The sequence below is a fragment of the Condylura cristata genome, unplaced genomic scaffold, assembly GCF_000260355.1.
Source record: "Condylura cristata isolate star-nosed mole 26May11 unplaced genomic scaffold, ConCri1.0 scaffold00014, whole genome shotgun sequence".
Lineage (NCBI taxonomy): Eukaryota > Metazoa > Chordata > Mammalia > Eulipotyphla > Talpidae > Condylura > Condylura cristata.
This window is the reverse complement of record NW_004567115.1, coordinates 11370933-11383712: the sequence shown is the minus strand read 5'-3', so window position 1 is coordinate 11383712 and position 12780 is coordinate 11370933. Positions and strand designations below refer to the sequence as shown.

Below are 12780 nucleotides of genomic sequence, written 5' to 3'. Positions count from 1 at the left end.
GGGTGACTGCTATCCTAAAATGGAAAAATAACTCAAACACAGTCATCCAACATGGGGGAATATGGACAGGCAAACAGCTCAGAGCATGCTGGGATTGGGAGGGAAATTACTCCTTAGTTTAACCTTTCTCCTACTCCAGCTTCCCTAGGCCGGGGCTTGTGTGAGGTGGGATTAATAGCATTATTGATCTATAGACCTATAGTGTCCAAGGATACTGTGACAGTGAGGAGGAAGAACGGGGGCGGGGGGGTAATGTGGAGGAGGGAGAAAGAATTACTTTGAGAAAGTACTTTAGTGCAACAGTTATTGGTGGACCCCCTGACACTGGCTTTCTACTGAGCACTGATTATTCAGTATTAATTAAGAAAAACTTGTTTCTCTGAAGAAGCAATGCTTTCTATAACCCACGAAGAGAGAGACCAGGATAAACTTCCTTGAGGAAATGATCACTAGCATGATGCATAGATGCAGGTGAAAACCTGCAGAGCCATAGGCAGTTGCTAATTTGCTAAATCAATTCAATTCCATAAATACACAGTGAAGGCCTGTGTTTGATTTAGAAATTATATTCTTTGTCTTTTCTGTATTGCACACTAATTGTATTAAAGTTCACTTCCATTAAAGGTCTTATATGTTTTATCTTGATGTGGCAGATGACAGAACCCATTTAAAGCAGTCAGGTTTGGGGGTTCAGTGGTGCCCCCCCACCCTGTAACAGATTTAGTTTTTCTTAGCATCCAGGCATACATTTGCTAATTTAACAGCATTGCCAAATTGTTGGCTTTCAAAACCTCTCAGGCAGACATCAGGAAGTCCCCAAAGTCAAAACAACCTGACACAGAAAAACCACTATTGTCTTTAGAAATGCTTAAGATACCTGTAAAATAGCAGAGATCACACACAAAAAAAGTCCAAAGTCCTAGCAACTTAACTTTAATTAACAAAGAAAGTGGAAAGTTTTAGGAAGAGACTAAAAGAATAAAACTTCCAAGGTTCAGAGAAACCAGGCAAGTGGCCTCAGATGCCATCTTTGATCTGGTTACATGGTCCAAGCTACTACCATCTTGTGAGTAAAACTGCTACACAATTTTCACAAAATCAAACCTCTTAGCAAGTGAGTACAACCAAATTGTACACATACACACAGAGTTCTCACAAGGGCCAAGTCAGATTTCAACAACAAATCCACATCTGGAAAAAAAAAAAAAGAAAACCACATTTGCGCTGATGGTCGTCAGTGCCATGAGAAGCCAACTTCCCCTTCCCCCATGGGGCTGACTAACCACTGATGACTAATCCTACCACGCTGGGTGCCAACTGTTACAGGGTAGGGAGAGAAGCACCACTGAACCCCCAAATCTGCCTGCTTTAAATAGGTTCTGCCATCCGCCACATCGAGACAAAACATATACAACCTTTAATGGAAACAAACTTTAATACAATGACTTTAATACAATGCAATACAGAAAAGACAATATAATTTCTAAATCAAACACCCAAAGTTACCCATCCCCTTGTGGATAAAAGTCTACCCAAAAGGGATTGGCCCAAAGCCAATTTAGGACATTTAGAACTCACTTCCCACTGAAGCTGAAGTTACTGGGCCCACATCTTTGAGTACTCATAGAGGTGAAAAATCTAAGCTCTCAATACATGGTCAATAACTGGCCTCTCTGAATCCTGGCTCCGCCCCTTAGTCTTGGCTTTTGATCAAATCATTTGTCTTTATGTGTTTCGTCTTATCTGTGAAATTAGGATAATAAACTAATAAAATTAATCGCTTAAAACAATACTTGCACAGTGTTCAATAAATGATGGCTCTTATTATCTGTTCACTTTCTGGAGGAAGTGGGACACAAAAACAGAGGTCCAAATGGCCAGAGAAGAGCATGCACTAAGACCATCTTTTGCGCAGCCAGGCGGGCTCAAGATCTGAGGACCAGCCCTATCGCTCACTGGTGACAAGGTGGCACCCTAAGCCGCGTCGGGTTTCGAACCCCCCACGGCCCTCTAGCAGCGGGCTCAGCGCTGCAGACAGCCGCCTTTCTACGGCCCGCAGCCGCAGCGCAGGCGCAGATCTCGCTGTGCCACGCTTGACGCACATGCGTACTCCGGAGTGCCGGTGGGGGCGCGCCCGCTGTGTAAAAAATGGCGGCTGCAATACTGTTGGCGGCGGCTGGAGTCAGGCTCGGCGTGGTTGCGAGCGGCTTCCGCTCCGCAGCCCGCAGTCTGTGCAGCCAGCCCGTTTCTGTTAACGAGCGCATCGAGAAGAAGCGCCGCGCCGCGCTGCTCGGGGGAGGCCAGCGCCGCATCGATGCGCAGCATAAGCGAGTGAGTTCAAAGGGGACCCAGCCAGCCCACCCAGCGCTCGCGACCTATCACAGCGCGCCGGGCGAGGGGCGCTCGAGGCCTCCCAGCCAATCCGCGCCTTGCGTGTGGGGGTGGGGCGAGGGTGTTCACCTTGAGAACCTGTTGCGTTTGGGCTGGAGGCCGAGCACATCAGGATAACCACTTTTGTGTATTTTTACCCTCAGCTTCCCAATTAGTATTTTAGAAGGACTTGACTGGGCTTCAGCCGACTTGACAGCTATAAACTTTTGGACGACTGACTTATAAATAAAGGATAGTAATAGTTTCCCCCTTACATTCTTACTAGAGGTAGTGAAGCATTTAATGGGGAAAAAATTGTTTTCCTCAATCCCCATGGAAGAGTGGTGGAAATTATAACACCACTATGGAAGCAGGGAGCTCTAAGCATGTGGCATGGGGGAACTCTCACATTAACTAGGGCGGAATAGGGTGTGTGATAGATAGGTGCAGGGAACTTGGGGGCTCTCTACCCCTAGAACACCAGCTGAATGCCTTTAGGATTTCAGCGTGCGGTGGACTTCCTGGGTAGGAAGATTCGCAGTGATAGTGGGTGATTTGTGGGAGTGTGCAGGATACTTTACTTGTTTGACTTGAATGAGCAGCTGAGGCCCTGCTCATTTGCCTACAGCCCTGATTTTTGAGGCGAGAATCACAGTTGTCCTTGGAGAAAGACAGGTTGGGCCACTTATCAGCAAAAGAAGCTGATACCTAGATAGGCTTGCTCAGTGAATTCTTGGCAACTGTGTGAGTCTGGGATAGGTTAAACAGTCTTGCTGGAAGGGGCGGAGTGAAGTTAGAAGTGAAGGGGGTGGGGAGGGGAGTGACTCCGTGGCTGAAGGCTGGGGTCTTGGGTGAAGAGATTTGAACTAGCTCTTTTAGTCTAAACTGGGTGTTGATTCAGACTTTGTAAATGCCCTATGGCAAGAGTCTTGCAGGGTAAATGAGTTAAAAATCAGGCATCTATAAGGGCACCTGTGGCCTTGCAAGCCCACCTGAAATTAGGGACACCTGGGCCCAGAGAGCATGGGGCATGCACATTGTAAATGGAGACACATGTGGCAAGGGGACATAAGGGCAGCATCCCTGAGGGCAGACAGGGCAGCTAGAGCAATACCAAGAGAATGCTGGAATGCTGGGCCGTCCCCTGATTCAGCACTAAAGGCTTGTAAAAATCTCCGGAAGGCTCCAAGTTATCTTTTCATCTGCGAAAACTGAAGATGAATCTACCTAGCCTGGGACGGTTGCAAAACAGGCAGGAAAGTAACAATTCCTCTGTGACTCAGGGGAATGAGCTGTAAGTCTGGCTGATAGTGCTTTCCCATTCTCTGCTGGGATGGTTCTGTCTGGGTTGCAGGAAACTTTAGAAGCCTTTGGAAAAGCTTGTCATTGCCTCAGTTGCACTCTTTCTCTTGGGGTCCCTTTCTCAATTCTTCCCTGGAACATCATCCCTCCCGTTCCTGGGACCGATGGTAATAAATTTAGATGCAGCTTCCTCAAGCTGTTTTTCTTTTGCCGAAACTGACTTAGGATGTGATTTAAATCCCCTTCCCTATCCCTTTAAAAACATGTTTTGGACAACCCCAAATCATAAATTCTCAGAAATGGAATTGCAGGGTTAAAAGATATGGTTATTGTTAAAACTGATCTTTATATTGTTTATTTGCTTTCCTGAAAACTCATTCTACTTGACATAAAAGTATAGTAATGCTGGTGTGTGCTGTTAATTTAGTCCTTGAACCACCACTGGTTCTTGTCCTGAGAAGCCATAAAAAGGAATTTGCAGGCTTTTTAGGTAAGTATGCAGAGAAGTAAACATTATTCAAGAAGCTAAAGGAAAGTTTATTTAGAGGAAAAAGAATAAGCAAAGACCCCAAGACAGTGATGCCAATTGGGGGGAGTGGCATGGGCGGGTGCAATAGACACTGTATGGGCCCGTGTCTAGGGAATATTTAAACTTTTTCTTTTTATTCTAAAATCTCACCATTCTATTTTATGACTAGCTCTTTCTCCTAATGGCTCTCCTTCTCCGACAGGTATGCTCATTTATCCCAGTTCTTAAAATTTCTTTTTACCTCTCCTATCTAAGTTCTCTAAAAATTTACTGTCCCAATTAGCCTTAAATTTTAGCCTTAAATATGGCTGTCCTCATTAGCCCTCCTGAATTTCTCTGCCTTCATCTGAAGGCCCGTATCTCTGCCCTTATGTTTAAGTCTCTGGAAGTCCTTGTCAGCAGTGTCTCTGAAGCTACCTAATTAACCCTAACTTGCCCTGGGACTCAATGTGATTACTTGTTTGTTTGAACACAGCCTTACTGACTTAGGCTACTTTTCGAAGTATGGCCTAATTTGAGGTGTTTTGTCTTGATTGTTTTTTTGGGGCAGGGGAAATTGGGGTACAGTGTACTAGGACATTTGGCTAGGGTGAAGGTGACAGTGGAGCCTTCAAGAGCATTGGAGGCTCTTGATAGGTTGAAGGTTCCAACCTCATTGCCTTCAAGATGTATTTTTGTTGTTGTTGGTTTACTCGTGAGTTCTGTAGCTCTCTGTCACATGCTTATTCAACCACTCACTCTTTGTTGGAGAGTTTTTGTACTACAGTATCTTTTTTTTAGTATGGGAGCCTTAAGCAAGTTCCAATGTAGAACAATCGGAAATGACTCTGGACAAGGCAGGAGAGCCAAGCAGTAGTCCTAGAAGTGTTCTTGGGGCTAGACCATAGTGAAATGAGCACCTGTGGGGCTCCCAGAATAAGCCTGTAACCTGGTATAGCCTCACTTGCCATTTATCCAGCTTCAGTTTTTTTACATCCTGCTTTTTCATTACTATTTGGGTGTCCAGTAAATGTGTCTGGATGTTCTAAGATCAGACTCTCCATCCACTTTTCCTCACTACTTTTTTCTCTGATTCCCTTACTTGCCCTTCACAGTTATACTTATGTTCCCTCACCCCACTTCTGCCCTGATTTCTCTGTTGACTGAAATCTTTTTCTTGGACAGTTTGATGGAATAGAGGTTTTTACATGGCATGAAGGGACAAAATTCCCGGGTTCTCCCAGGAGCATTCCTTCCTTGTCAACTTTGTCTCTACTGCAGTCAATGAGTGCTTTCTATTGCATTCTAGGGAAAGCTAACTGCCAGAGAGAGGATCAGTCTCTTGCTGGACCCTGGAAGCTTTGTTGAGAGCGACATGTTTGTGGAACACAGATGTGCTGATTTTGGAATGGCTGCTGATAAGAATAAGGTATTTGCTCACAAAGGTGATATGGGCCTCCAAGGTACACTCCTAAGACTTGATCTGTCCTCTAGATTAATGAAAGTAGTTCAGGATAGGGGGCTTGGTGTTACAGGAGTGCCTCTGTTCGAGAAGCTCTACCAAGGTGTCTTGGTTTCCCACTTACCTTTGTTTGCAGATGAAGGATTGTTCATTGCTTGTGCACAGTGACTCTGGCCCAGTCCCCAGAGTTCTGGGTGTAGGTTCAGGTCATACATAGTCACCAATACTTCTTTCAACTGATCTTCATGGGTGCAGGTGCAGAGTTCCTCAAACGCAGAGTCAGTTTTCACCAGGTGTGCATATATGCTCTTTGTGACCAAATTTGTTAAACTTGGCATCAAATCAGTTGGCTCCATCTGAGCCATAGTGGACCTACAGTGACTACTAGAATTCCAAAGAAAATGGTGGGTTGCCTTTTTACGTTTTGGGGGGAAGGGGTGTGGCTTTGAAGAGCCATGTTTCTTCATCCTCTGCCTTCCCATGAGCATTTGTTAGTGGTCATACTAAAAAGGCTCTTGGTTATTCTGCTTTTCAGAAGGACTTTGTGGCCTACAACAGCAGCCCTTTGTGCCTTTGAAACACTAGCCCAGTGCTTGCTGTTGCAGAGCTTAGGCAAGGGAAAGAGAAATTCCTTCACTGAACATATAAGAATTTTGGGGGCTTTATTTTGGGGATTAGTTCACTGTGGGATTCTTGCCAAATCGTTAAATGAAATATTTGAGATTTTTAACTTTTTTTTTTTCTGTTTCTCTGGTAGTTTCCTGGAGACAGTGTGGTCACTGGCAGGGGCCGAATCAATGGAAGATTGGTTTATGTCTTCAGTCAGGTATTTCATAATTTCAGTGTGGTGAGCTTTCCTTGAGGGTAGAGTCAGTCAAAAAATATGTGAGAAATTAACAGTCTTGGGAATTGAATACTTGACTATAGTCTGGGGCAGATGAGAAATTTACTTTGATTTTCATTGCATATGCTTATGTGCAGAGTATTATGTATTTTTTCTTAGGGAGAAAGAATTCTTAGTCTGCCTAGGGGAGGATCACAGGGTAATCATCATGTGAGAAGCAGCAGGAACCAGGAGTTTATTCCAAGTGAGTGAGATTCCTGTTAGCAGGTTGGTGTGTGCCAGCAGGGGTCTGGACTCTCAGAACCACAGACCCTGAGTTCTGGGCTTTCATGAACATGTTTAAGCACGTTTTATCAGGCTGTATCAAGACAGTTTCTTCACATTGACTCCATGGGAACATGTAGTCATCAGGGTATCAGCCACTACAGGTGTCCAAGTGCTCACTCCAGAACAATTGAATGTCAGCCTTTCATGGCAAAGGGGAATTAAACTTGCAGATGGAATTAAGGTTGCCAATCAACTGGCCTTAAAATAGAGTGGCCTGGATTATTCAGGTGAGCCCAATGTAATTACAAAGCTCCTTGAAAATGGAAGAGAGACAGGAGAAGTCAGAGTGAAGTCCAACCTGCTGTTGCTGGTATAGAAAATGGAGAAAGGTTGTGAGCAGAGGGATAGAAGTTGTCTCTAGATTATTCTGGAAAAAGCAAAAAACAAAAACAAAAACATATCTTCCTGGAGCCTCCAGAAAGGAGCAGAGCCCAGCTAACCTTGATTTGAGCTCAGTGAGATCCATGTATTGGCAAAGTAATAATTTGTAGTGTTTCTTGGGCTATAGAATTTGTGGCAATTTGTTACAGCAGCAGAAAACTAGCACAAGGTACATGCTTTATACTATTATGGGTTAGATTTCTACCACTTCCCCCCTAGAGGTGGAAATATGTGTATAATCCTAATTACTTCTTTTTCAGACTTAGTTATATGGCTTGCTTAACCAAAACAAAATGTTTTTATGGGTTTGATATTAGAATATGGTTGGTTGATTTAAAATTTATTGTATTTAGATAGTACCTGTTTGCTAATGAATTACCTTTGAAGTGTTTTTAAAACAGCTATAAGTAGGTTTACCAAATGCTTAACTAGAAAGAATCATCCCTTTATGATAGCAAGGCAAAAACTGGTATGGAGGGAGTGGTTTTTAAGATAGCTAGAACAAAGAAAGTTACTGTGTTTTCTGGACACAGTATTGTAACTATGAAGCAAATAAAGAATTCTTTGAATTGATACTTTTGATCTCTTATGCCCTATGGGTGACATAAGACTAAGGGGGAGGGGGGCATTTGAAGAATTTAAACTCTTGCTGGGAAGAAGCCAAGCATTGTGTAGATGAGGCAGACAAGGAATGACTCCAGTATAGATAGGGTGAGAGAGGTTCTTGGCAAGTGCTGTGGGCTTAGGACCAGGGAACGTCACATCCAGGACTGAGGAAAACTTGAGGAAAATGGGAACATCCCAAAGGATCCTGAGGTTGGGGAGGGATGAACCAGCTTTTTTTGCAGTGATCCCCAAAATGCCTACCAATATTAGCATTGGAAGGAACGTTTGTTTTTCCAACAAAGCAGCCTCAGTCTCTTGCCTAATAATTGACTGTAGGTGTTTCCTGGGCCAAGGGAGCAGATAGAAAGAGCTGCTGGCACTGGCTCTCAGTGGGCCCCTTGTCCCACCTGTTTTCAGCCTCACCTTTGCCTTCTTTGGGATTGGTGACTAACTTCTAGTCAAGTTTCTTTAGAGACTAAGCTTACTTTCTCCTTCCAAGGGCAAGGAGAGGTCCTCTAGATCTACGGCTCCTAACACAGACTGTATATCAATCTGTTTTTCACCCCTCTGAAGAAGGGTGAGCCTCCCTTTTTCTGTGGTTCTTCCTTCTGCAGGTAAATAGGCTTCCATTTGATCCAAGTCAGGTATTCTTGCGATTTCAGTTTCTGTCAAATTTGTTTAAATTCCCTTCTGCTGTTTCACTTGCTTTTTTTGTCTTCATGAGCTGAACATGACTTTAATTCCCTACACCTTGTGGGATTTTAGGAAAGTCATTCTTATAAGAGGCTGTTTACATCAGAAGTGAAGAAAGTCTGGAAGCAGTGATGACTCTGACTCATTTTTTTAAACAGCAAATGTTTCCTAGTAGTAGACGTGCCTGATTGTTTTATTGTATAGCTACATAATCTGATTTTCGATGGAATGACTGACTTGCAAAGCAGGCCTTTTTCTGCTTTTTTAAACTTTTGAAAAAGCCTTTAAAGACTATAAATTTTTCCTTCTCTATGGGTGCTTCATTTCTGACTAGTCACTATTTTATCTGTTGATCTAATTGTTTTCTTTTTAGGATTTTACAGTTTTTGGAGGCAGTCTGTCAGGGGCACATGCCCAAAAAATCTGCAAAGTGAGTATTTAATATTAAATGTTAACTCAGTACTTTCAACAGTCATGTAGTACATTCTGAGTATTGTTGGGGTATAAGACACAGAGCTGGGTATATGGGGTAGGACAGAGGTGTGTAAGATGTGATGCTAATTGGAATCTTCCCTCAGTCCAGGGAGGAGTTCTTAACATTTTTTTGTCCATGGGTCCCTTTGGTAAGCTGATGAAGACTGAACCCTCATTTTTAAAACCACATTAAAAAAAATGTAGTGAGAAAAGATTATAATTTTTTTTTTTTTAAATCACATTTGGGGCCTGCCTGGTGGCACAAGGGGTTAAGTCGCAGCACTATCAAGCTGTAGCCTACCTCTGCAACATGAGTTCAATCCCTGCAGGGAGCTGACCCACATGGCGCAGCAGACCTCTCCTGTCTTGCCTGTTGCTCCCTCAGCAGTGTATTTCAGTCAGCCTGCCTGTTCTGCTCCCCACTCTGTCTCTGGTGAATTCTCTCACCCTCTCCCAATACCTCTGGCCTACACCCTAGTTCTGATATGCATAAATAAATTTTAAAAATTAAAAAAATCACAATTGTAATGTATTTGCTTTATTAATACAATACACTTAATGGCAAGATTTTACAGTAGAGTTAACTATGGTAATTTCAGAATAAGCATGAGTGAAAAGATTTCCATATATCTGCATCAACTTTAATGTGACATAAAACTACCCATGGCTTGTTAGTGACAAAGACACATATTTTTCTAGCAGTGGAGTTTTTTTTTGTATTCATAATTTAAGGAAATGTCAAATATCACCTGGAGTTAATAAAAGTGTAAATTTTTCCCATTCAAGTTCGTGGACCTCGCTGACATCTGTTTACAAACTCGAGGTTCTGAGGACTCCAGGTAAAGAATCTAGGATTGTGTGTTGGAGAATTCAGGTGCTAAAATATAAAGATCAGTGCAAAAATTACATGATAGTATTGTAAAAACTTCTTGAGGCTAACTGTTCTGGAAATTAGTAAGTGCAAGCAACATTTGCATTTGGTGGATTTTGAAACTAAAGGTAGAATTGACAGCTGTTAGTAGGTCAGTACTCGCTCTGTATGGAACACCTGGATTCTAGACATGACATCACTTTAAACCTTTATAATTTTTCTGCCTTTACTACCTCTGTTATGATGGTTAAATGAAATAATGGAAGTGAAAGGGATTTGTAAGCTGTCAAGGGCTATTAGAAATGTTTTGCACCAGGAACACTTTTCATGAGGAAAATCTGTTTCATTACAAAGAAGTAAAAGTGAGTCTGGGCTGGGCCTCAGGTTAAAAGATAGGTCCATGTTTCTTTTCTTGAAAATATTACTTTGCTATCCTGTCTACTATTAGGCCTTTTGAAAGAATAACAGGAATAAAACCAGCTCTTGAAAAATACTACAGCCTGGGCCTGCAGTTTTAGAAATGATTGCTATGAGCGTTTTATCCCCTAATGGCAAATGCTTTGGCTCTTGGATGTTTGGGGATATTTAATCAATCTTTCAAGTATATGTTCCCTGTCCTTCATGAAGGAACCCAATCAACTTGGGGAATGAAGCCAGTGTTACTCAGGACTATTTTGAATAGTGCATTCAGTACATTTTCCAGAAAACACCTTGGTGCTTTGTAAATGCTGTTTTTATTAACAGGATTAGTTGTCTTACATGAGATTTCTCTGCTCTCGTAGATCATGGACCAGGCCATGACCGTGGGCGCTCCAGTGATTGGACTGAATGACTCTGGGGGTGCACGTATTCAAGAAGGCGTGGAGTCCCTGGCTGGCTATGCAGACATCTTTCTGGTGAGAAATGTATTCAAAAAGCACAGAATGAAAAATACAGGGTTTCGAAGCTGTCTCCTGGTCAGAGCTGCCCCAGTGCCCCCTTGTGTTTGCTCTGTTGCTCTTATCTATGTCACCAGAGTTGATAGGGTAGATGAGAAACAGTAGGTAGGAGGGCTTTCTTATCTCATAAAGGGCCTCTCATAGGGGAAAACAACATTAAACGTCATTCACAAGGGAAATCATTTACATATTTTTTCCAAAAGCAAGGGATAGGAATATAAAAAAAATTGAATAACTGGTTTACTAAAATTAGGAATTTTAAAAAATAAAATGCTTTTTAAATTTTTTTTTTTAGTTAAAATGTTACAGGATCATTGTACAAAGTTAAAGCAGTAATTAACAAAGGGGTCACTGCAAATCCTACCTTTGATGGCCATCATTTCAGAGCTTTCTGCTTGCTTACAGACTAAAATTAAAAAGAGATGATAAAAACAAAAGTGCATTATTTGTGAGAGATTTAATATGGGAGATTAGGGTGAGGGAAACTGGAGAAAAAAGATTAACATTTCTAAGGAGGGTAAGAGGAGAGACAGGCAGACATTGTTTTTAATCAGGCCAGCTGTTCTTGTCAGCCTCTGACCTGCTGACTTAGGAAGATTTTTATCCTTGGCTATTGCCCTTTGTGATCAGTCAGAAATGTGTGTGTTTGTTTTGTGTAAGGTCATCTGCTAGTTGTGGGAGTACTTACTTTAGTTGAGAAGCCACTTTGTAGAAATTAAACCCACTTTTATGTTCGAGCTCCAGGTATAATACATTGGGGAGAGTTAGTTTTAGGGTAGCTTGGCCAAAACTGTTTGGGCCTGAAAGTCATCTTTCAATTCTACGCCCCTGGCATGCCCCTATTATAAACAAAGGAAAGGAAGAATGACCCTAAAGAAGTGGCAGCAAGCCACTACATTTTAAAGCCTGTCACATTTTAGTACGTCTAATCTAACACATGGTCTAGGCTGGGGGTGTTGGGTTTTGTTTTCAAGGGATATAGACTTAGGGACTTTAAGATCTACATTGGTTATTTAATTGTGAATTATTACTGCTTGCTGTATCTTCAGTTCTACCCACTTCATGCCTGCATCGTTATTTTTGTTGCTTTTTTTTTTATTTTTTAAAAGATTTATTTATTTATGCATACAGAACAGGCCAGAGGTGTGTGTGTGGGGGGTGGTGTGGTGGAGGAAGGTGGGGGCAGGGGTGAGAGGATTCACCAGAGACAGAATGGAGAGTGAACAGGTAGATACACAAAGTACACTGCTGAGGGAAGCAGTGGGCGGGTCAGGAGAGGTCTGCTGTGCCATGTGGGTTCCCTTTCTGGCCCGGGATTGATAGAATTTTAGACTTCATAGAAAAATTACATATAGGACAAAGATTCCATGTATATCCTTTACCAAGCTGTTTACATTTTGCTTATTTGCTGTGTCATTATCTTTCCATATACTCCTCTTTTGCACATTATATTTTTCTGAGCATTTGAAAATAGAGACAGAATACCTCCTTTTAATGTCTTAAATTCGTTATGTTTTCTAAATACAATGGATATTCTAACTCTTATAACCAGGCAACAATAATGAAAATCAGAAAACTTAGCATTGATTTATTAATATTATTCATGGTCCCTATTCAGAGTATGTTCAATAATCCTGAAAGACTCCATCTTTTTCCTCCTCCACAGGCCAGGATTCAATCCAGGAATAGCTGCTTTTTGTTATCATAGTTTTTTAGTCTCTTTTAATCTGGAGCAATTTCTCAGTTTTTCTGTCTTCTATGACCTTAACTTTTAAAAAATTACTTTTTTGCAGTATTATGAAAAATGATAAAATTCCCTGCATTGTGAGCATATAAGACAATAATTTTTAATAAACATAAAAGTTGTGCAGCTGTTACATACTTTCTTTTCATGAAAACATTGATAGTCTGTCTACTATTAGGCCTGTGCATAAGAGGTCCATTCCTTTTTGATGCTAAAAAATTCTCTTTAACCCCTGGTGACCCAGTGGGTTAAAGCACAGC

General features: G+C 41.9%; 1 protein-coding gene across 4 annotated transcripts in view; it reads left to right on the top strand.

Moving 5' to 3' along the window:
• The first annotated feature begins 2087 nt into the window (after window positions 1-2087).
• Window positions 2088-12780, top strand: part of PCCB (propionyl CoA carboxylase, beta polypeptide) — a 65543-nt gene continuing 54850 nt past the window's right edge. For all 4 annotated transcript variants that reach the window (XR_001145444.1, XR_001145443.1, XR_001145442.1 and 1 more), the window contains exons 1-5: window positions 2088-2331; window positions 5490-5609; window positions 6400-6468; window positions 8867-8923; window positions 10621-10734. Coding sequence is in view for 1 of the 4 variants with exons in the window: in XM_004682178.2 (XP_004682235.1) it covers window positions 2149-2331; window positions 5490-5609; window positions 6400-6468; window positions 8867-8923; window positions 10621-10734 (543 nt within the window). In the remaining 3 variants the exon portion in view is untranslated. The remainder of the gene's footprint in view (window positions 2332-5489; window positions 5610-6399; window positions 6469-8866; window positions 8924-10620; window positions 10735-12780) is intronic.